Source organism: Rhinolophus ferrumequinum, chromosome 19 (genome assembly GCF_004115265.2).
Source record: "Rhinolophus ferrumequinum isolate MPI-CBG mRhiFer1 chromosome 19, mRhiFer1_v1.p, whole genome shotgun sequence".
NCBI lineage: Eukaryota > Metazoa > Chordata > Mammalia > Chiroptera > Rhinolophidae > Rhinolophus > Rhinolophus ferrumequinum.
Window position 1 is genome coordinate 41,425,179 of NC_046302.1, and position 25,273 is coordinate 41,450,451.

Here is a 25,273-nt window from a genome sequence, read left to right on the forward strand (position 1 = left end):
AAAGAGCGATTTTGTGGCTCGAAACCCCATCAGTAAGTAGATGTGTTTTTCTGCAGGGGTGAATTAATCTTTGAGAGTTAGGCATTTGTGTGTGTGTGTGTGTGTGTGTGTGTGTGTGTGTGTATGTGTGTGTGTGCTGGTGCCTCGCTTAAAGGAAGTTTGTTGCTGGCTAGAAAGTTATAAGATTGGAACGGTTCTGTCCATTCGGGTGAAATGGAATCTGTGGACCAGGATTGGCAGGTGGTTGACGCTGGTGATAACGATCTCTGCTTGTGTGTTGTTAACATTTGTGGTCTGGGTTTGACTTTCTTGGTTCTGAAAATAATTCTAGAAAACATGTGTTGCTCTTTGATGAGAAACGTTAATCAAAATAATAATAAAACAATAAACAAACAGAAGTGCTTCCTTACAGAACGTGTTATCTCATATCTGATCTACCTTCCTAATGCTGTGGCAATCACTTCTAAGCAAAGCAGTTAATAGCATTGTTACTTCTTTTAGTGTTCCAATTGATGATGACGATAACAATATAACTACGTATTGGTTAATTATGGGCCAGGAACTGTTCAGAAACTAAGCCTTAGGAGGTTAAGTAGCTTGCCCAGGATCACAGGCTTTAAGGGCAAAGCCTGGATTCAGACTCAGCAATTTAGTAACTCTACTGCCCTCTGAACCAACCATGTACACTCCTTAAGCATTGTTCATACTGTTAAGCTGACTGCAGTGTTGCACTCATAAGTTTTGATCTTTAGTTGCCAAATATTCTGGAAGTTAGAGAAGAAACAACAGTTGTTCCATATAGACATATATACGGAATATAGTATACACACACACACTAGTTATAGTAGTTACACAAAAGATAGATAAATATATATCCATGTAAGAAACATCCAAACCTGTAGAGAATTTTTATAAGAGTTTATTTGAGTCGAACTGACGACATGTGCTCAGGAGAAAGATCTCAGACAAATGCTCTACAAAAGAACAGTTTTGAAGCTTTTATGCATATGAAGTCAAGGAGGGAAAGTAAGGAAGATTACATGGAGGTGGAAGAAAGCAAGGTGGGGATTGGATTACAGGATAGTTCACAAGAATATGTGCTCTCTTGAGGGTGGTTACCTATTATTTCAAAGGGGTGTTAACCTAGATGCACAGAAACAACAGGCATGCTTAAGGCAAAATAAACCTTTTACTAAAGAAGTTATATGTCTGGGGTATAACTACCCACCATGACCTGCCCAGTTAGGAATTTATGATCAGATCACCTGTGAGGTTACTTTCCATAGAACTCCTTTTTTGTTCACATATGTAATCTCTCAATTGTGTAACTACAGTGTTTAGCCGAAAATAAGACTGGGTCTTTTATTTTTTGTTCCAAAAGACGCATTAGGGCTATGTTCAGAGGATGTCATCCTGCAAAATCATGCTAGGGCTTATTTTCCGGTTAAGTCTTATTTTCGGGGAAACACGGTACTATAACTAGTTGAGTTACATGTTACTGTTACGTGGTTTGCAGAGATACAGAAAAAAAAAGTTTAACTCTGTGGTCTAATATTGGACCTGTAATCTACTGTGAACACTGATTTGTAACTTGTGTCTAACAGTTTATGGTAGTGATAAAGATATATAAGTTAGGCATAGAGACCAGAAATGCTGAGAAAACCTTTACCATACCTTAATAGGAAATGTTGGGCTGTGTTTTTGCAATTCTTCATTCTCTTGAGAAGTCAAGCGTGCTCTTGTTCAGTAGTTATCCCTGAGAAAGAACTGCTTATGGATTTCACTCTTAGAAAGTGTTTATAATGTTTTTGTATTTTAATGTATTTGTTATGAAAACACAGTGAAATTCATTAAAGAAAAACTCATTTACCATGTGAGAATTTCTTTTGTAAATTGACTCATAATGCTGTTCATGCACAACTGGTATTTAATTTCATATAAAAGTAAATTATTCTAAACTAATATTAAACTGTATATTAAGTTAAATTAAAATAAATTCTAATTTATGTTGGTGAATTTCAGACAAACTTAACAACCATGTTTTAAAACAACACTGAAACCTGTACTTTATTTACTGAAGATCAATTTAGAGGGCAAAAGTCATACTAAATATCAAAATTACATTTGATTTTATAAAAAGGTAACTATTTTATTAAAAGCTAATTATTTTATTTGCAAGTCACTATTTTTATTACATGGCTGCATATTATACGTCCTTTGATCAATATGTACAAATTTTAAAAGTAATGAAAAATATTCATTCTGTAGATATTGTTTATGATGACATTTGATGTTCCCTGGGTCTGTATATCATCTAAATTCTCGTTCTTGACCTAGAGATTTATTTGAAATAGTTTAAATAAATGTTAACTGTGATTATTCTCATAACCTTTTAATATGGATTTCACATTAGAAGATGTTGATGCAGAAACTAACAGGCATTTAGAAGGCACTTCTAACCACCTTAAAATAATGCTTAGATAACTAACGTTCATAGAAGATGTAGAGGGCACTGATAAGCATCTTACATATATTATCTGATTTAAATCTTAAAACAACCCTATTTAGTAGGTCCTGTTGTTTACCATCCCCATTTGAGCAATGAGATTGTAACTTACTCTGATTTACTCAAGACTAGCAATGGCAGAGTTAGGGTTTACATCCAGCGGTTTGATTCCGGAGCTTGCCTTTGACAACTGTGCCAGATTGCCTGGATATGTATTTTATTGAATAAACCTTCAAGTCAAGTAGTCAAGCTCTTTATGATGATGATAAAGCGCTAAAGGATTGATGCTTTATATACATTATCACTATACACAATTCTGCAAAAATAGTTTCCCTCGCCTGTTTTATTGATGAGAGAAATGAGACTTCTAAGTAAGTAGTTCCCAGACTTTTAGACTTCATAGGCAAGTTATTTTTAAAAGAAATGCATATAGAGAGCAATTGGGACCAGATATAAGATGACTAACTTAATTCTGTTAAAGACCTCCTTTCTTCCTTCTTTCCTTCCTTCCTTCCTTCCTTTCTCTTCTCCTCCTCCTCCTCTTCCTCCTTTTTCTCCTCCTTCTCCTCCTCTTCCTCTTTCCTCTTTGCTTTTTAATTGCTTTATTAACTTTACTTTTTCCCACTTCAATGGGTGAAACTACTGTTGACAGAAACTTAAAACTGGGTGCCAGTAATACAGAACTGGTAATACAGAACCCACCTGACACATGGAAATTACATAAAGTTCACAGCAAACGGATCAGTAAAAGTATATCAAGAAATGCAAGGAATAATAAAACAACAGTGGGAACCACAGTATTAATCTCATGGAAAATCACAGGAGTCAAGGCATAAGGCAAAATCCATCACGATGGTCATGGTGATTAGAGAGAGCTCCTCCAGAAGGATACGCAGACAATTCCTCAACTGCAGCTCCCTAAGTTTTCTCCGGATTTCTCTCATCTCCTCCATGAACATTTCCGTATCATCTCCATCTCTACTCATCCATCATTGACCTGCCTATTGGGTATGGCCCATTGGAAGTTAGGGGCAGGTCAATGAACTTGTCCCTGTCTATGATTTCCTGCTGGCTGGTGGCCTTCGCCCCTTCCCAAAGGGCAGTCTTCCTCTCCATTCTGCATGGGCTGCTCCATTTCCCTGTTATCCTGGTGGATATTTGCTTTAATGAGTTTTTTTCCTGGTTGTTTTTCTGGGCCTCTGCCTGCTGTCTCCTCCTCCTCCTCCCAGTTCTCCTCTCAAGTGTGCGGCCCTGACACTTGGATCTGCAGACCTGCTTCGCTTTGCCCGGCCGGATGCCAGCCTGCTGTGTGAAGGGCAGCAGAGAGCTGGTACCCAGACGGGAGTGACAACTGTACCCACCCGGTTAAGGACCTTTTAAAAAAACCACTATAATCTACCATCCCCATCCTTCCATAAAAGAAAGGACATTTTTGCTACCAAAAAGGTAGAAAGATCATATAATGACAATGTAAACACAAACATTAGTATTATGAAAAAATATGTGGTTCTAGTTTTTCTCATTTGGTCACAGACCAATGGAAAACGTGTTCCAGACTAACACCAATTCAGAGACCATTTGGGAATGCCTGGGTGACACACCTGATTCCAAACTGGTAATTGGCTGAGTTCAGATTCAAATTCAAGTCTTACTGCAGTTGCTCACTGCACCAAGTCATGACCTCTCTGATTCTGACCTCCAGCACACTGACCTCTCCTTTCTACCCCGAGGTAGGTGGCCAGGGAGTAGTCTCCAGCACCCATTGCCCTAACAGTTTCAGCCCCAGTCCAGTTTATACACACCACCCAGAGAGGAAGTTCTACTGGGCAAGGCAGTGTGAATGACACACCTGGAGGAGAAACAACAGGTATATCTCAATATCCAAGAAACTCAAGTAAGCAGTTTGATTTTACGTATTTATTCAAAATCAGAGCTCCACATTCTTGTGTTTCAAAATTAGAGTTCCACATTCTTTTTACTTCACTCATTTTTTACAGTTCTGTTTCCATGACATCTGTATAACATAAGGAGTTATGTGTGATATTCCCCGCCCCCATTTTATCTTGTTGCCTCCAGCTGGTCTTAGGCCTACCTGTCTACCTGTCTGTCCCTCAATCCTTGGTTCAAATTTTGGCAGAGATTGTTTTTTTCCATAAGTTATTTTTTTTTACGTATGTCTACTTGTTCTAAAGACACTATTAAAATTATAATTGACCCTTGAATAATTTGGGGGTTAGGGGAGCTGACCACCCACACAGTCAAATTTCCACATATAACTTAAGTTGCCTTTCTGCATAAGCATATTCCTAACCATGGGTCTAAAATACAGTTGATTCTTGAACAGTGCAGGTTTGAACTGCCAGGTTCCCCTTATATGCAGATTTAAATCCATCGCAGATTTAGATGTGTTGTTCAAACATCAACTGTACTTTTATATTTTATTTTACTCTCACTTAGTAATAACGTAATAATTTGAATGATGTCACACTGCTCTTTAAGTCTTTAATTATAATAACTTTTTGCATACATGTTTTCATTTGATCATCCTAGTTATGAGGTAGATTTGACAGGTAGTATGATCTTTATTATACAGGCTAAATTCAGTATTTGATAGACGCAAAATTTTAACCAGGAGCTGAAAGGAGAAGATGTCGTATATCAGAATGTTAATCTTAACTACTGAAAGGAAAAACTTTTTTCCTGCTCACAAACTCAGTTCTTCTGGCCACCCAATGGGGATTTTTTTCCTCCACACCTAGCAATTCTGATCAGACACTAACAGAGAGCGCTGCAATTTAACTTAATTCTAACACTATCTGGAGATAGCTTCAGATTATACAGCTTTAAGAGCGCAGTCCCAAAAGACTGCCCCCACTTCAGATACCAATCACAAGTCCCGAGTTGTGACCTGTACTTCTGACCAACCAGCTATAAAGCAAAGCTTCCCATAACTGCTCCTCAAATTGGATAATTTGCTAAAATGGCTCACAGAACTCAGGGGAACACTTTCCTTATGTTTACCGGTTTGTTATAAAAGGATACAACTGTTAACCTAATAATAAAAGGCCAAAGTCAGAGGCAACAAACATTTATTGGAGATCCAAAAAAAAAAAAGCTACTCAGGAAGCATTGAATCAGGCTGAAACCCAAACAGTGTTCAGTTAGGAGGTGAAGACAAGGGGTATTTATGAGAAAGGGAAGGGGAACAACTGTGTTTCCCCAAAAATAAGACCTCACCGGACAATCAGCCCTAATGCGTCTTTTGGAGCAAAAATTAATATAAGACCCGGTATTATATTATATTATAGACTCAGTCTTATATTATATTGTATAAGACCCAGTCTTATATTAATTTTTGCTCCAAAAGACGCATTAGAGCTGATTGTCCAGCTAGGTCTTATCTTCGGGGAAAGCTGGAATTACATGGATAGAAGGAAGGAATCTTTATAGATGCAGATAAGCTAACATAATGATGCTAATTCTAAAGACTATCGTTAATTTTTGCTTTTTTTGCTTCCTTGTTATCTTTGCTTACAGTTGTTAGGGATACAGTGCTGCTTTAGGCTCAGGCCAAACGCTGTGTTGCCCAGTTTTAACATTCTAAAGGTTTGAGGACTGAGCTGGGATGACAGATCTGACCCCATTTTAAAGTGGCTCTGTTTATATTATTTTTCATATTTTCCCCTTTTGATCAGATCTTTCTTTGAAAGTATCACTGGTCGGTCATCGGAAGGCAACGCTGATTAGTTATTAAAAGTGTCTGGTTCTCCATTGCTGGGAAGGCTCATTCCCTGTGTGTCCTGCCACTGTTGATCCCTCGTCACCAGGAAGGCTCATTCCTGGTATGCCATATCCTTTGTAGGAAGGACAGTGGTTTTCTTAGGAGCCTTGGGCCACATCTGAGCAACAAGAGCAGCCGACACAGGAAGGCTTTACTGTCATGTTCCTTTAAGGTCAGACATCTTCTTTAGTTTCCTGAGGTTTCTCATAGGATGTCTCGTGGGTCTTCGTGATCATCTCTAAACGTTGGGCAACCGTTATCTGAGTGGGGCATCAAGCTAGACAAAACAAAGTTTTATAACAATAAAAATTCCTGTAATAATAAATAAAATGTTACGTCCAATTTGGGGAATCAGTCTGAACCCGGAGGCAATGTCTGAAGGCAGTCAGCTGAGAGTATGAGAAAACCATGAGTTGCTAATGGACACTGTATTTAACCATTTGGCATGTGTCCAGATTTTATCTAGTTCCATCTGTACTTCACCAGGTGTTTATCCAAGTACTAGAGGTAGTAACCACAGAACAAAACCTACCTTGTTAGGCTAGGCTATGGTCAAGAGCAGTTCTATCTAACATAACTCGTGCAAAGGAATTTAAAGATTTTTTTTCCTGGTTAGTTTTTGGTTTGGTGGTAGCTTCAGCAATTTCCCTTAAGGTTTTTGATAAGTTTCTAATTATGTATTCATTCATTGCAATGCCTGCCTAAAGAAAAAGTGTTCTTCCAAATGTGGCACCTTTACTGGGATTGACACCACCGGGCATTAAACACCCCTGACAGTGTTTGCAAAGAGCTGCGTGTTTTGACCTGTGAAGTAGGTTTAAAGATGATGCCCAATGTTAGGTTATCTTTCCAGGCAGGAATTTAAGAGAAAAGAGGAAGCAGTAACTATTATAGTGAGTGCTTCTCCTGTCGTGTTATTTGTGAGATAGGAAGGAACTAAAGTAAGAAAAAATGAAAGTAGAGATTATACAGGCCCGGCCCAGAATTTTGGGTTATCTTTTCACAACAGATGTCGTCCGCTTCACTTCCTAGTAATTTTTAATTTCAAATCCTCTGTTGGTTGAGCAGTCCAGGTAGGTGCAAGAGTTTTCTTGATGGGAAACATGAATTCAACGGTCAACACCTTTAAATTTGGCCTCACACAGATTAGTTAAGAGAGTACTTAATAGGGTCCTTTCCATCGTGGTTGTAAAGAGTCCTTCTGAAGGTGTCTTTTCCAGTCACGTGTTTGTAAATTGTGTTTAATTTCTTTGTCTCCTTTAATGAATTGGATATCAAAAGCAGAGAAGGCTGAATGCATAAGTCGCTCCGGTAAGGTTGTTGTAAGTACCTGACCAGTTTTCCCAAGGAGGCTTCCCTAAGTCGATCTTTGTTCGTTAAAGTTGTGTGATCATATCTGGAACTATGCATGTCTTTCTCAAACGTGACATTCCAGTCAAAGCCTTGGTAATAAAATCGATGTTTCCAATGTTGTTACAAGGAGAACAAATTCTTATTGAACTTAACATAAATAATTACGTGACAGTCACAATAGGAATACTCACTAAGTTTCCAAATTCTGGAGGGATCAGGTAGGGAGGAAAAGATAAATGTTTCAATTTTGCCTATAAAGGCATAATTTACCATGTTGCTGTCATAGGTAGCTTAGGAGAAAAAAATTTCCTTATATCTAGAAAACAAAGACCAAAGAAAACCCCAGTAATATTTGAAATAAAGTCATAGAAGTTATAATCATCCTCATAAATTCATTCAGTCCCGTGTTAAGTCTTCGTGATCTTGGTACCACATTTATATGAAATATCCAAACTTTTTGTTAGCAGTCTTTTTTTTTTTTTTTTTTTTTTTTTTAAATTGGGAAATGTTGGGGAACTGTCTTTTTTTTCCAGGGCCCATCAGCTCCAAGTCAAGTTGTTGTCCTTCAGTCTAGTTGTGGAATGCGCAGCTCAGCTCCAAGTCCAATTGCCGTTTTCAATCTTTAGTTGCAGAGGGTGCAGCCCACCATCCCATGCTGGAATTGAACCGGCAACCTTGTTGTTTAGAGCTCACTCTCTAACCAACTGAGCCATTTGGCTGCCCCTCCGGTAGCTCAGCGGTAGCTCATTTCCTTTCAATCTAGTTGCAGAGAGCGCAGCTCACTGGCTGTAAATTTGTGGTAAATTTGTCTGTAAATTTAAGGTGTACAACATGTTAATACATTTATGTATTGCAATATTGCCATTTTAGTGATAATTAGCACATCTGTCACATTGCATAATTATCACTTTATTTTAGTGTTTACAATAATGAAGTTCTAGTCCTGTAGCAGGGCCCCATAGTAGAGGCCTTCCCAGGTCCCCAGCCTCACCTTTCCCTGACCTACCTATAGCTTAACAATAGGTCATCCCCCTGCGGTTGGAGCTGTCTTGAGCTCGGAATGTCCTGTCCCACATCCCACACAGTTCCCTGCTTTAGAAAATTGCCCTGAAATATATGATTAATACCCTTAGGCTTATTGATCACAATCTCAATGGTCTAGCATTCTTTCCAGGCCACTCCCATCATTGTTCCTGGGTTGCTGATGCCCCTGGAGAGCCCTGTTGCCAGAGGGAAGGCTCCTTGCAAACCCTTGGAGCCTCGGTAGCCTCTGGAGGAACGCCCAGATTTTCTCTTAAGTACCCTAAGTTGGTCTGAGAATGTTAAGGCAGTTTTGAAGGTGTTAACCTGCTGCCTCCTCGGACCACTGGTGCTTTGAAAATAAACGCTTATTCTAGAGCCCAACTCCTATGTTGGTCTATTGGCCAAGTGGCGCAGGCAGCACAAGCCCCGGACTCGGTTGCCTTCCGGTTTCAGTCTCAGCAAGTTTGTTCATTGTAATACAATATGTTGTCTATATTCACTGTACTGTGCGTTAGATCTCTGGGACTTATTTACTACGTGTGACAAGACTATACCCTTAAACAACTTCTGTCCTATTCCCCACTTCTGTCCCCATTTCTCGTGATTCTTGATATGCTTATAATCATATAGATTTCTTGATTTTGTGGTCATATTTAGGTACCACATTTATATGAAATATCCAGAATAGGTAAATCCACAAAGACAGAAAGCAGATTGGTAGTTGCACTGGGGGAGGGAGGACAAATGCTTAAGGGGTATGGTGTTTTCTTCTGGGATGATGAAAATGTTTTGGACCTAGATAGAGATGGTGGTTGCATAACATGGATTTTCTAAATCTCTCTGAATCGTGCACTTCAAAATGGTTAATTTTATGTTATATGAATTTCATCTCCATTAAAATTAACTTAAAAAAATCCCAATGTAAATGGTTTTGGTGCACCCCTATATACAGGCCATAGATTTTTCAGCAAATAGAAATTCCATTAAAAAACTTGTTGTATGACAATTGCAATGATGTCTAATGATTAAAGTAATAAATGAGCATTTCAAATTGATTTTTCGTGGGAGAATTGATAGGCAGAAGAATCTATTTTATTCCCATCAGTAAATATTTAAGTAGTAAATATTTAAGTATTATGTAGAGTTTTCTGTTTTGAAAAATTCCTATCTGTGGGATGGATGTGAAAGGACAAAAACATGTTTTCTATCCAATTTGAATAATATTTTAAATATTAAATAACAGGTTTTTCTAAAAACAAAATTTTAATACATTAAATTTAAACATTGAATATATACATTTAAAATTCTAAGTCGAGATAAGAACCTGGATAACTTCTCTCCCTCTGAATGGGTATGTTCCAGGGTTTCTTATTATGTGCTTTTTCACTTCAAGCTAAATAACTCCCACACTCATTTACATGGAACGCCATTCTTTACTAAATGTTACCTTGTTTCTTAACCTCTTAACTTCTTTCTCTCCTAAGTAAGAGATACATACCTTGTCACACTTGCATGCTACAATAAGGACAAATGTTTAGCACACTGTAGTACATACCTAGGCATAGCAATGACGATTATCCGAGTGTTGTCAGGAAAGTAAGTCTTTGCCTTCACTTTATTGTTAGCCTTTTATGACCATGACCACTTGTAGAAACATAAATGCCTTTTGGAAACTGATGGCTGATGTACATGTAGTTGTATGTGTCTCAGCAGTGGTTTGTTTGCTTTGTTTTCCCAGGTGAGAAAAGATGCTGTCCCGGTTAAGAAGAGTTGCCACTCCCTGTGCTCTGGCATGTCGTCGTCTGCACACAAAAGAGAAAGGCAAGCCACTTATGTTGAACCCACGAACAAACAAGGTTAGTCACATGGATACTAACGTACCTTTTCTCTCTTCCTGGTAAAAGTTCGATTTGATGTATTGTAGACTGACAAAGTGTGAACGTTTTGTATTTTGTAGCTTTATACTAAAACTATGCAGAGGCATTTGCTTTTCCTGTGTGAACTTTTCACTTTTCTCCATATGGCAAGAATCATGGCTGCTTTCTACCCAAATTCTGCCCAAATTTCACCACTCACCTACTTCTGCCACCCGTAAAGGATTGACGTAATTTCCTGGTTCTAGCTAAGAAAAACCCCAGAATGGCAGGCTGGCCAGGACTTTTGGCCAGATGTGGGATATTTAGATTTACCCAGCTCAAATCAGGTACTCATCCTGGACCAATCAGTTGAGCCCTTGGAAGATGGGGTCCGAATTGTAAAATGAAATTTTATCTAATGTCCACCCTGCCCCCCACCCCCACACAGCTTTTTGGACACAAATCATTACATGCAAGTGACTGTGCCCATTGTCACACTAGTCCTTCAAAGGAGAGAAACTTCTGACCCTTTTTATACCTTTCGGGCAGAAATGACGAGCAATTTTGAGATCTAGTCATGCCTTTATTCCTTATCCAAGCTGGATTCAATGAGCAAGTCCCTCTTTGTTTTTTAGGGGCAATATTAAATAGTAAATAAACATAATTCTGGAAAGTGATTTCTTACAGGAAGCTTGTAAGAGGATACATTGGGTTTATTGCAATATATGAAATTTACCTTTCGGAAATGGTGTATTCAGATTAAGGTGTGATTTATTTTAAAACAACTGTAAAAAATTGTCAAGTCCCATTTGTTTCCCATTTTTGGGGGATAATGAAGTGGATAGAATGATGTGTTTTGAGGGGTTTCAGTCCTACAAAGGGGAATTTGACTAAGGGTCACACAGAGTACTTGATCTTTGCATTTTTGATACCTGTCACAGAATGAGAATTCAGCAAGCAGTAAATTACATGAAGTTTAATGAGGGATGTTCTAATCCTCTCTTGTTTCTGCCTCACCTCCCCAAATCTTGCTTGCCCTTCAAAATGCAACTCTTTCAAAATCCAGTTCTCCTGTAGAGCCTTTTCACACCACCATAGACTGGAATAATTACATCCCATCTCTGAAATGCTATAGCAGTTTTTATATTCCTATTCCTATGGCAAGTAATCAATGTATGTTGCTTTGTGCTTCTTCTCATGTCTTACTTAAGCTGTTGTTGAAAAAAATTGATATAAATACGTTTTCATGACTTTATATTTTTAAAGTATATTTCAGGTTCCTTTTGGGTAGGGACCATTCAAAATTTCTTTGTATCTTATATAATACCATGGATATAGCAAACATTTGATAAATATGTTGGTTTTATTTTATTTTTATCCTTATAGAGACTATTTAAAATCTACTTTGTGGGGGTTATAAGAAATATATCAAGTACATTGTGGCAGATGAATTTTAAGAAGGAGGATAGTCTAAAATACATTATAATACTTCTATACAGAAAATAAGATCTAATGCTCTGGCCTTTTGAAATCTCTAAGGTTGGATTGCATCTGTGTGGTTACCTCATTGAAGGACCACTTCTGAAAATCCCTTAAGCATCAGGAAGAGTGTTTTTGTTGTGTTTGTTTAAGGAGGAACATAGACTAATGATTTCCAATTTATGGGTCATGCACGCTTTGGGGACTTACCACGTAAAGAAGTCAAGTTCGTGCTTCAAATGTTATAGACTAAATTCATAATTTCTTACATATTTATAAATACTGTTACGACTATGTTGCTGCCTTGATTAATAAAATTAAAGGCAGTAGTGAATTAATTCTTTTCAATATATGTCTATAATCACTGTCTACTAAAGGTATGCCTGTTATTGTGTCTGTAAAACTTTTTTGTTATGGTGAACATAATGTACATACCTGTAAAATTGACAGTTTTAACCATTTAAAATGCAGTTCAGTGACATTAAGTACATTCAGCATTGTGCATTCATCGCCAAAACATTTTATTACTGAAAATGGAAACCCATTTCCCACCAAGCAGTCTCTCCCCATTTCCTTCTTCCCTTCCTCAGCCCCTCACAAATACTGGTCTGTTTGTGTTTCTATGGATTTGACTTGCTGGTATGAATATGGAATTTTTAATGATTTTTTTAGAAGTCCTTTTACTTTAAAGGATTGGACATCATTATGGTGAATTATGAGCAGAAGATTAGATGCTAATTTGAGCTCTGTCATTAACTAGCCACGCAAATCATTTAACCTGTCTCGGTTTCAGTTTTCTCATTTAATGCAGATAATATAGCATTTTGAAATATTCAAAGGGTTGTACAAGTAAGATTGTACTTGTAAGACTGTACTTATAAGGGTTGTAAGATTGGACTTTTCTTTCTCTCCCATGTTCATTTGGCTAACTTTTCTAATAATTTTTTGAAATCAGTTCTGTATCTTTTCCTCTAGGAAGTTCACACTTCCTAGTTTATATCTGGATTTCTGGCTTTATGGTTCTCAATTCTATGAGGGTGTTTGTTTGTTTGTTTGTTTTTAACTCCTGCCAGCCGGTTCTCTAAGAGAAAAACTAGTTCAAATATTTGTTGTGATTCTTATTATTTATACAAATAACATTACGACAAAAGAAAAAAAATCACATTCTTACCACCCCAATATGTCATCTATTTTTATTTTGCCCAGATTCTCTTAATAAAATATACTTAACATTTCAGATTATAGCATATAGTTTTATAGGCCATTTTATCACTGGGAAAAGTATGTTAAAAATAATCCTCATGATGCCTCATAAACCTATGATACCTGGCTGCATAGTAGTTTAATTGGTAGATTTGGGGTCACAAAGACAGATGAGAGTCCTAGCTTGACCTCTTACTGACTGTGTAGTCTTCAGTGTACATGTGACCCGACCTCTTTGGATCCCAATTTCTTCATCTAGATTGCCATAGAGAAGAAAAGAAAAATCGTAAAGCTACTTTAGGCACTGTAAAATATTATGGAAATGTGAGTTATTCCCTTCAGGTGATGTTTTAAAATTTAGTTAGCCATGACCCTGTTGTTGAATATTGTTTCCAATTTTGACATTACAAATCACTAGTCACTACTTATGTCACCAGTTTTATAAATAAGTGTTTGGTAATTTCCTAATCCCTGGCTGATTATTCTAACTGCACCTGGAGGGAAAGAAATAGAAGGGGTCTTTTACTGCTCTCCAACCATGCTTTACCTGCACATTCAAAAGTCTAGTTAAGACATTTTTATGAATATTGACTTATGTGGAGAAACAGCATGTGTGTAAAGGAAAATAGGTCTGAGGATCTTTCAGGATCACCTGCAAGAAGTATACTTCTGTGTAAACTGGGAGGGGGTTGGGGCTGCATGGATGAGAAAAAAGCAGATTTGGCAGGACAAGTGACATTGGGAGATGGAGGAGGAGAAGGGCAGGTAAGTGGAAGATGGTTTCTGCTGTTAAAGAACTAATCAAGGCATTCATTTTAAACTAATGTCATCTTTGCAGGCTTGTTTCACTTATTAACACCAGACTAGCAGATTTCAGAATTTCATCAACTATGAACATAAATACTTAATACATAAAATTATTTATTTAATAATCATTTTAACTTCTACCCTGAATTATAAATAAATGCTTTTGAGTATCTTTTAAATCTAAATAGGAGCTAGACAGTGAAACCTTGTATATCCAATTCATTTATCTTCAGCAATAGCATAGGTAAAGCACTTCGGAATGAACGGCATAGTTTATTTAAACATAAATTTTAGCCTTTTCATTTTAGCCTTTTACTAGAGTTGGAAAAAGGAAGTAAGAGTGACAGTTTTGGTTTTACCTCTATATTTAATAAAATCTTATATGATGAAATGTGAGATATAAAAGATTTAGTGATTTGAGTTCTCCCCTTTTTTCTTTTTCAGTCTAACTAAAGGTCTGTCAATTTTGTAGATCTTTTCAAAGAACCAACTTTTGGTTTCGTTGATTTAAAATTTTTTTCAATTGTTCTATTTTCTATTTCATTTATTTTCACTCTAATCTTTAGTTTAGTTTGCCCCCCGCCTCCCAATTTCTTAGGGTTGAATGTTAAGTTATAGATTTGAGATCTTTTCTTTCTTTGTTTCTTTCTTTGTTTCTTTCTTTCCTTCCGTCCTTCCTTCCTTCCGTCCTTCCTTCCTTCCTTCCTTCGTTCTGTCCCTCCCTCCTCCCCTCCCTCCCTACTTCCCTCCCTCCCTCCCGCCTTCCTTCCTTCCCTTCTTGGTATAGCTCACAGTGGCCCAGGCAGGGATCTAACTGGCAACCTTCGTGCTACCAGCACCACGCTCTAACTAACTGAGTTAACCAGCCACTCTCTCTTTTTTTAAATATGAGCATTTATAGCTATAAATTTCCCTAAGCATTACTTTCACTGCATTCCATAAGTTTTGGAATGGGTGTTTTAATTCACCTCAAGTATCTTTTAATTTCCCTAGTGATTTCTTCTTCAACCAGTTGTTTACTTAGGAGTTTGTTGTTTAATATCCAAATATTTGTGAATTCCCCAAATTTCCTTCCGTTATTGATTTCTGATCTCATTGCGTTGTGTTTGGAGATACCTTGGATGATTTAAATCCTTTTAAATATATTGAGTCTTGCTTTATGGTCTAACATATGGTCTGTCCTAGAGAATATTCCTTGTGTACTTGAGAAGAAAGAAGTGTGTATCCTGGTGCTGCTGAATATAGTGTTCTATAGGTGTCTATTAGGTTTAGTTGCTTTATAATATTGTTCAAGTCTTCTATTTCCTTGTTGATATCCTGTCTAGTTGTTTTCTCCCTTATTGAAAATGAGGTACTGAAGTCTCCAACTTGTTGTCTTTCTCCCTTCAATTTTTTGTCAGTTTTTGCTTCATGTATTCTGGACCTCTTTTGTTAGATGTATATATGTTTATAATTGTTACTACATCTTAATGGATTGAACCTTTCATCATTATAACATGTCCTTGTCTAATAACAATATTTGGTCTGTTTTGTCTATTATTAACATAGACACTCTTTTGGTTACCCTTTACGTGGTCTATATTTTTCTCTCCTTTTACTTTCCACCTATTTGTGTCTTTGATCAAAGTGTGTCTCTTATGGATGGCATTTATTGGATCATGTTATTTTATCCATTCTGCCAATCCCAGCATTTTCACTGTAGAGGTTAATCCATTTACATTAGTGTAATTATTGATAAGGTTGATTTATATCTGCCATTTGTTTTCTAAATGTCTGTGTCACTTTGGTCCTTCTCTTCCATTTTTGTTCCCCTCCTTTGTATTAAACAGATATTTTTTTAATATACCATTTTAATTCCCTTGTCATTTCTTTTACTGCCTATTTCTGAGTTATTTTCTTGGTGGTTTGCCCCGGGGATTACAGTTATCATCTTTATAACAGTTCAGATTGATACCAACTTAATTGTAATAGTACACAAAAACTTTGCCCCTGTATAGCGCCACACACTTCCCCCTTTTGTGCAGCTTTGTCATACAAGTTATGTCTTTATACATTGCATGACCATCAACACAGATTTGTAATTATTGCTTTATGTAGTTGTCTTTTAAATCAGGTAGTAGAAAAAAAGACCTACAAGCAAAATACTTTTATACTGTCTTTTATGTTTTCAACCCCCCTCTCCCCAATGGACATCTCGTTCCTTAGCTTTTCCTTTTCAGCTTTTTGCTTATCGAATTAGTTGTTTGGCTCATCTATTATTCACTGCTTTAGGAAGTTACCATGTTAAATAACTGCCTCTGATTGTTTTTAACAAGTTTTTCTGAGGAAAAGGTTATTCACATTGGGTGAGCTCCAAATCAGGTCAAATAAAGACAGCCTTGCAAGTGGGGTCTTCGAGGGAACCACCAGACAGGTCAAATAATGACAGTTCCGTGGGTATAGGGTTTTAGAAGAATCTCCAAACCCTTCTGCCATCTCCCGTGGCTACCACGCTCTGTTTTTCAAAGTGATTATTTCACAGTGGTTGCTATTTTCAAGGCTGCTGTGTAGCTGGGGAGAAGAGAGCAGGAATAAGGCAAGTTAAAATGCCATGAAACTTGCTATTCTTGCTGAAATTCAGCTGTTTTTCTTGAATAAATGCTTCCCTATTGCTGAAGCCTTTGGTTAATTTTCAGAATTCTGAAAAAAGTTGATTCTCATCATTTGGCCAATATTCCTGTTGCTTTTATGGAGTAAATGATTTTTGGAAGTCCTTACTCTGTCATTTTCACTGACACCACTCTAATACGAAGAATTTAACCCAAGGCTGAATCTAGAAATCGAAAAAGATTTTCTTATGACATAGGTTTTTTTTCTTAAATATCATTTCTTCCTTCCTTCCTTCTGTCTGTCTTACTCCTTTCTAGTGAGGGTAGCAGCCTCTCACCAGTTTGGTTTATGTTCTTTCCGACTGTATTCTGTTGATTTCGTTTCTAAATGTATGCATGCATCTGTGCATATATACTTTATTGGGATTTTCTAAACATAACAGTTAAGAGTATGTGTGTTTTGATTTGCAACTTGCTTTTTTTTTCTTAACTGTGTATCTGGGAGATCTTTCTACTACATACTTAGAGACATGTGTTTAAGTATAATGGTATAGAAATAATATAGGTTCCTTAACTATTCCATAATTGATGGACTTTTAGTTTGTAATAGCCAAGAGAACTAGAAACAGTGCTAGAACTAATCTTTTTGTATATGCCTCTCTACTCAATGTATGAATATTTATCTAGGATGGTTTTCTAGAAGCAGAATTACTTTATTATAGAGTATGTGCATTAAAAAATTTAACAGTACTTTAAAGTTGTCTTCCCCAAAGCCTAGTAACCCAATTTACATTTCCAGCAATGGTATGTGAGAGTAACTCTTTTACCATACGCTCTCCAATACTAGATATAATCAGTCATGAATTTTTTCCCCCCCCCCGCTCCCCTCAGTCATGAAATTTGACCGTCTGGGCAAAAATGACATCTCATTGATTTTTTAAAAAATTTATGTTTAAATTACATTTTGTGAGACAGCACTGTTGCTACCTCAGTAAGTAATCGTTTTTAATCCTTTTATTCTTCCTTTTTAGGGAATGGCGTTTACATTACAGGAACGACAAATGCTTGGTCTTCAAGGACTTCTACCTCCCAAAATAGAGACACAAGATATTCAAGCCTTACGATTCCATAGAAACGTGAAAAAATTGAGTTCCCCTTTGGAAAAGTAAGAGTTGGTTAGATGTTTAGTTTTTTATTGATGTTATGATCAGAAAACTTGGGAGTTTCTTGGTTATTATGGCATGAGAAATATACAGTCTCATAATGAAGTTTGTGTTTTAGTCAGTTAACTGTTATTTTTATAATGTTTCCTTCACTGCAGTGAATACTTCACTTGTGCTCATTATTGTAAAAGTTAGCAGAAATCAGGTTTTTTTTTAATGCTTAAAATCAGAGAGCATTTCAGGTTTGAATGGAATATTAGAAGCAAAGGCTATCATCTAATCTGCACCCATTCTATTCAACAACTTTCATTGATCACCTACTTTGTGTGTGCCACTGTACTAGCCACGGAGGATATAAAGTGGGTAATAAATAGGGTGACCATATATCATCCAATCTAGGACACTTGAAAAAGGGACAAATAAGAGTAACTGAACTTGGCCTAGGCGAACTAGAGTGTATGTCCTCCCCGGTAATACACAGCCCTGCTTCCTAGGAGCTTGTCAATAGATAGGTGAACTGTGTCTGTCATTGTACTCTGTACCACAGTATACAGAACAGGAGGAAAAGGTACATGCAGAGTGTATTCTGAAAGCTCAAAGAGGGGCACCTAATCCAACCTATGGAATCAGTTAAAGCTTCCAGAAGAAAGTGATGCCTAGCTGAATTTCAACCAATGTTATAGGTAGCCAGCAAAATGAGAAAGAAGGGCAAGGTCTTTTGGGTAAAGGGATCCGTCTAAATACAGGATTTAAAATATCTGTTGGGTTAAGTATAGGAGATTATTGATTATTGGCGACTGGTAAGAGTGGTTTCTTTGTGATGGGGCAAAAGTAGACTATAATTGAGAAGTGAATGGGAGTGGAGGAAATGCAGGCTTGTTCAAGAAGTTTTTAGATAAGAGGGGGAAGAAAGACATTAAACAGTGAGTAAAGCAGGACTCAGGTTTAAGGCGGGGTATATTTCAGGCTGGAAAGAATTTGAATACATAGCAGTGAGGAATGAGCCCAGGAGAAAGGGTAATTGATGAAATAAGATCCCAGAGAAAGGAAAAGGGCTTAGGGTCAAGTGCAGAGGTAGAAAGGCTGGCCTTGAACAAGAATAAAAGAGCAGCTCATTCTCTGAGGCACTAGCAGAGTATAGCAATAAGTAAGGATAAGCTATGCAGGTGATGGAGCACAGGTTGTGAGGTCTCATCATACCTGAAGACCTTGATTTTCTTTATGATGTAGAATATGAATGGAACTGATGAGGAGGATGATAAATGTTTGGAAAAGCCAATTTAGCCACAAGGTGAAGGCAAACAAGAAAAGGTTAAAGGGATGAGAGGAGGTCCTGAAGGCCTAGTGACATGATCTTGTTTGTATTGATGTCATTTGGCCCAGGAAAGGTATTTCTCCATGGAAAAGGTGAAATGTAAGATTGATTCATGTTTGGGGTTTGCTGGGCTGGCAGAGATGCTACATTAATTCATTCAGCTAATATTAATTCAGGACTGTTATGTGCCAGGCATTATTCTAAGCTCTGGAACTACAAAAAGGAAAAATTCCAGCCTTTGTTTTCAGGGAGTTCACAGATAGAAAAGGCAGACACTGTGGGAGGGTAGTGCAGTGATAAAGATATGGAGGGAGGTTCCTAAATGGTAATGATGGTGAGAGATTTGTTTAGAGTGAGAGACTTGATCATGGGATCCAGAGTGGGGAAAGAACAGGAGTCAGAAGGGAGCTAATAGGATGGGAGAAAATGAAGCAATCAAAGAGCTAGAGATCCCTCTGGGAACGGAAACGAGGGCATTGTAGAGCTAGCTAAAGGATAGCAGATCACAGAGTGAAATAATGGCATTCAAGATTTCTGAGCTATTCATATAACAGTCCTAGGCGAGGACAACAAGAGGTACTCAGAAGAGTGACTGAAGTGGAGGTGAAAGTGATAACATTAAGGAGATCCACTAGACTGATTGTTGTAGGGGAAGGTAGGAGAAGAAAAAATCAAGAATGGAACTTGCAATTCCCATTTGTTCAGATGATGACAGGAGGAGAATCACATCTGGGGAAAAGAATAATGAGTCTGCTTCAGATATTTAATTCAGGGTGATTACTGGTTTTTCAAGCCAACGTTTCCATATTCTAAGCTTTATTTTTTAGAAGACATTATTTGCATATTTATAAGAATTGACCATTGCCCACTTTGTGCTACCTCTGTGCTCTGACTTATAATGTGTATAAGCCTACTTAACTGGATTATAAACTCCATGAGGACGGGGTCACTTCCTACATCCCTGGAGGTTAGAATAGTGGCTGACATATAGTTAGTATTTAGTAACTATTTGAATGAATGCCACTTTATTTTGCTTGTTTCCTTATTTACGCGTCAGTCACCTTGAAGATTAGTTCTTTAAGCGGGTGGGGTGCGGGGTGGTCTCATGGTAATTGTTGCATTTCCAGTGCCTGGTGCAGAGCCTGACTCACAGTAAGAGCTCAGTGAATGTTAGCTCAGAATGTTATTTCTGTTATTCTCTTCATCATGATCATCAGCTACCATTTATGTACAGTTTAATTTTTTTTAACTTTTACTCTTGGGTGTTAAGTTATGATAATTTAGGGTTTTGTTTTCTGGGAGGGAGGTTGGCCCTCAATTTAAATGATTAGATTTAACTTTCAAAGACCAAAACTTTAAATTAATACCGGCTGATGTAGACATTTTTACTGTGCTTAATTCCAGATACATCTATATAATGGGAATACAAGAAAGAAATGAGAAATTGTTTTACAGAATACTGCAAGATGATATTGAAAATCTAATGCCAATTGTATATACACCAACAGTTGGTCTTGCCTGTTCCCAGTATGGACACATCTTTAGAAGACCTAAGTAAGGCTTATTTTTAAAAATATATTTGAAAATGATTATTGTGTAGGAAAAAAATCACTCCATGGCACCTATTACCTTTCCATTTTATTTGTCAGCAGTCTTATCTCAACTACATTCCCCACATCACAAAAGCTTAATTTGGACAAAAAAGGATTAATAAAAACTCAACATATTCATAACTTTTGTTTGTGTAGAAATAGCATCATTCTTTCCTAATCTTCTTTAAGCTATTAAGATTGTTAGAGGAATTGTGCATTTTGTACCCCAAAAAAGGGTATTCTTAATTCTGGTGGCAGATTTTTCCAGAATTAGTCATTTTTTTGACAATCTGACCAAATTAAGAGATTGATTGTCATTTTTTTGTCAGCTTTCATTACTGTTGTTTGTTCTTTTTATGAACTTTTATGAATTTTAATTTCAAATAGCACCTTCAAATTTTTTAAGTGGAAAGAGACTGGAGTGGGCGTTGCCTATGGGTCTTTGAGCAAGTCACTCTATCCCTCTCAGTCTGTTTTCTCATAAAATAGGGATATCAGCACCTATCAAAGAGCTGCTATGAGGGTCAGACGAGGAAACCGATGTGATGGTTGTTTGTAACCTTATAAGTGTTATATAACTGCTATTTTTACTTAATTTGAGTTTTCCTGTCTTGTTCCTCTAACCTGTCCTTTTCCTTAATCCTTATGTCTTTCCCATGTCCTACTTGCATATGGATCCAGACAGAGAAATTCAAACCTTGTGTGACAGCATTTATCTTCAGTCTCCCTTCATCTAGCCTAGTGGCTTTCAGACTTTACAATGCATACGAAACACCTGTGGCACTCACTTAAAATGTTCATCCCTGCCAACTTCCCTGTCTTTTCCATTCCCAAGATTCTGATGAAAAAGGGAAAGGTCTGGGGTCCAGATGTAATGAACATGATGGGTGATGGTCTTGCAGGTACCATGTTTCCCTGAAAATAAGACTGAGTCTTATACCATATTTCCCCGAAAATAAGACGGGGTCTTATATTAATTTTTGCTCCAAAAGATGCATTAGGGTGTATTTTCGGGAATGTCTTATTTTTTCATGTACAACAATCGACGTATTGAAATACAGTCATGTCATCATCTTCTGGAACATCGTCATAATGTACTAAATGCTTCCGTCTGGCTGACGATCTGAACTGGGGCTTATTTTCGCTGTAGGTCTGATTTTCGGGGAAACACAGTAGTCCCTGGAAGATACTTTGAGAACACTGTCTGTTCTGTCCTATCTGGTGCCATCAGTGAATGTGTCTGAAACATTTCTATGGTGTTACCCAGTTCTTTTGTAGTCTCTTTTTCACTTAGAATAGTGGTTGCCAATCCAGATGAAGGGATAAAAGGAAACTTAAAAAAATACTGGTGCCTGAACCCCACCCGCAGAGATTCTCCTTCAGTTAGTCTAATTTGGGCCCAAGTTTTGGTGTTTCATAAAGCTCCTGGTGTGTTTCTGATTGCACCCAGGGCTGAGAACTGACTTGAAACAAAGAGTATGGCTTTGCATGAGGACACATGCTGTGTATCACTTATGGCGTACACTGACTGCTGCAGTGGGGTTTTTTTTGTTTGTTTTTTACCTAGAAGATGGTCAGTAAATAATGGTTAGTTAATTGATTTAAACTACAGGCCACTTCAATCAGAATCTCTGGGGTGGGACCCTGGCATTTTTAAAAAGCTCATCGGATTATTCTATTATGGTCCAGAAACTGTTTTAACTAAAGTGATTTGAGCTGGGGTAGTGATGCCAAAGGGAAGATACCCATGAGAAAGTTAGGTATAAGCATCCATGCGAACCTGCTGGCCCTCATCTCTGCCTAGAACCTGGGTTTTTGCTGGGTTTCATTTTTCCCTCCTTCCCTCTTTCCCTCCCTCCCTTCCTTTTTTGAAATCTAGATGAACGACCTCAGTGTGTTTTAAATAACTCTTTGCTTTTTCTAATGCTTCAAGGCTGTCATCTTTTATGTGAAATTAATGAATTTTCTTCTCTCCCTTCTTGCTCCTTCAAATTTCAAACTTTCAGTTTCAGTGCATTTTAGCAGTAGTAGTTTATTTAGCCTTATTATGGTCTCCTGCATTGTTGGTTTGTTTTTATATTGCTTTTTACTGGAAGTGTATTGAGTGTACTTGAAAATGGTATGTGGGTACATTTCTTCCTGTGTAACATGATCACATCATTTAATAATCTTTGTTGCAGCTGCTATGCAAGCAATGCAGTTACAGGGCCTATAATTTGAAGTAGTTGAAAATGTTTACCAGTGTGACTTAGCTAAATCTGCTTCAAAATTATACTGTGTCTTGATGTTTTATTAAAATATCTAAATATTCCGATTGTGAACGAAGACTCGGAATAAAACCAAAAAACTGTTGTGAAATGCAAAGGTGTTTTTGTTCTGTTGCAGGGGATTATTTATTTCAATCTCAGACAGAGGTCATGTTAGATCAATTGTGGATAACTGGCCAGAAAATCATGTTAAGGTACTAATAGCACAACCTTCCTTTTCACAATGTTTTTTCTTTCCTTGTAAGTTACCTCTAAATTTCCAAGAAACAGTTTTTTATTGTTGCTATGATTTATTTTGCACTTATATACATGCAGATTTAGCGCTCTGAGGAGATCATAATAGTAATAACTGTAAAATGGGTTATTGGTATAGAGTTTGACTTTGGGAAAGAAATTGGAGCCTAGTACACAAGGTGAGCCTGCTGCTGTCTCCTGCCTTTTGTATGTTCCTTTTCTATTTCAATTATTATTTTCTATTCCAAGTAATATTATTCCATTTCAATTAATTAGTATTGATCTGTTAATAATACTATATTATTAAAATGTCATAAAAACTTACCTTTGGGCAATGGGAGGATTCCTTATGCCTTTCTTCTAAATCTAGATTTAGATCCTTAAGCAAATATAAAACTCTTTAGAGTTGTAAATCTAGCAAACAATTGGTGAATCTTGCTGTCTTTCATAAAATAAAATCTAATGACTTAAGATCTTTCATTAGGCTTTCGTGTTTATTACACACAGTAATCTTACTTGCCTTTATGACATGTCTTCCTCACTAAAATAATCTTTGATGAATAATCATTAATTCTAATAATGTAGAAAAAATTTGGTCATAATTAAACTCACAGTATTATCTTAAAACCTTGTAGGTAGGTATATTTTTTATTCTAGATCTTTTCTTCTTTCATCCTTGCTAAAATTTTTCTTGTTTGGCCTAGGTTATTACATTGGAGTAGCATGTTGTTTATTTCTAAAGTTTTATTTTTATCTTATGGGTAAATCTCTCTATCAGAAGTTGTTCTCCTCTCCCCTATTTAGTCTTTGTGAAGATATTTAAGTTGATTTTTCCAGTCAGAAATATTCTGTTCCTAAACCAAAGACAGAGGAAATCAAATCTAGTTAATTCTCTTTTTGACATCTAAATTCTAGAATTTTAAGTATTCTTGGTTGATTTACTTTGGAAGTTAGTCAAGAAGCAATTTTATTTTTAAAAGTGAGTGAAAATATAAAATCTTTTAAAAATGCTTTTCTTTATGCTCTATTTTTGACAACTTTTATTTTTACTTTTTATAATTAAGGCTGTTGTGGTGACTGATGGAGAGAGAATTCTGGGTCTTGGAGATCTGGGTGTCTATGGAATGGGAATTCCAGTAGGAAAACTGTGTTTGTATACAGCTTGTGCAGGAATACGGCCTGATAGATGCCTGCCTGTGTGTATTGACGTAGGAACTGATAATCCAGTAAGTAAAGTGATTTTCCCCCTGTGAGCCTCCTCCCATGTTGAAAAGAAATTTGTTTTGAATTTTTATAAGAGTTTATTTGAGCCAAACTGATGACATATGCAAGGGAGCAAAGATCTCATATGCTCCACCAATTTATTTTCATTACATTCCTTTTTTAAAGATAATATAAGAAGGGAAATTTTTGTGACTAGATGTTAGTCTTTATCTTAAACTCTGCTTTTAATATTTATACAAATAATGGTAAATTAAGCTTATTCAAAGTTTCTTGAAGAAGAGCAATAAGGTTTAAAAAACTCGTATTGTTTTATTTTGCAATTTTTGTTTTATGGATTGTGTTTAAACTGGTTACATAAACAAAATGACTTATTTTTACATTTGGTCTATTTTGTAGGCACTCTTAAAAGACCCATTTTACATGGGCTTATATCAGAAAAGAGATCGATCACAACGTTATGACGACCTGATTGATGAGTTTATGAAAGCCATTACTGACAGGTATTTTTCTTTTTAAGTTTGAGTATATAAAAGCATTTTTAATTTAAGAAAAAGAAATCACAGTTTTGTTTTGTTTTCCTTATCTTTTGTGAAGATAGGTAGAAGGAGATTACATTTTTGAGAACTTTGGTTCTTTTCCTGCCTGGTCAGATGTGCTGATACATGGTGATACCCTACATAGTCTGCCTTGCTTTCCTGCGTTTCCTGACATCTGAAGTGAAGTCTGCACACACTGCTCTTATCATACCCTCACTGTCTCGTTCTCTCAGCACTTGCCATCCAGGCTCACTTCCCCATTCCAGTGAAACTCTTTTACAGCTTTCATGTTTTAATTCGCTACCATTTGGTCCTCTTCTGTCTCCATCTCTCTGCAACATCTGAC

At 36.8% G+C, this 25,273-nt stretch overlaps 1 protein-coding gene and 1 pseudogene across 3 annotated transcripts in view; one reads left to right on the forward strand and one right to left on the reverse strand.

Moving 5' to 3' along the window:
* The window catches only part of ME2 (malic enzyme 2), a 52,393-nt gene that overhangs the window by 929 nt on the left and 26,191 nt on the right, over positions 1–25,273 (forward strand). For all 3 annotated transcript variants that reach the window (XM_033087493.1, XM_033087492.1, XM_033087491.1), the window contains exons 2-7: positions 10,402–10,519; positions 17,628–17,761; positions 20,479–20,628; positions 23,052–23,127; positions 24,232–24,393; positions 24,788–24,891. In XM_033087493.1, the coding sequence (XP_032943384.1) occupies positions 10,412–10,519; positions 17,628–17,761; positions 20,479–20,628; positions 23,052–23,127; positions 24,232–24,393; positions 24,788–24,891 (734 nt within the window). In that variant the 5' untranslated portion in view covers positions 10,402–10,411. The remainder of the gene's footprint in view (positions 1–10,401; positions 10,520–17,627; positions 17,762–20,478; positions 20,629–23,051; positions 23,128–24,231; positions 24,394–24,787; positions 24,892–25,273) is intronic.
* Positions 3,332–3,662, reverse strand: LOC117011800 (protein BEX3-like; annotated as a pseudogene).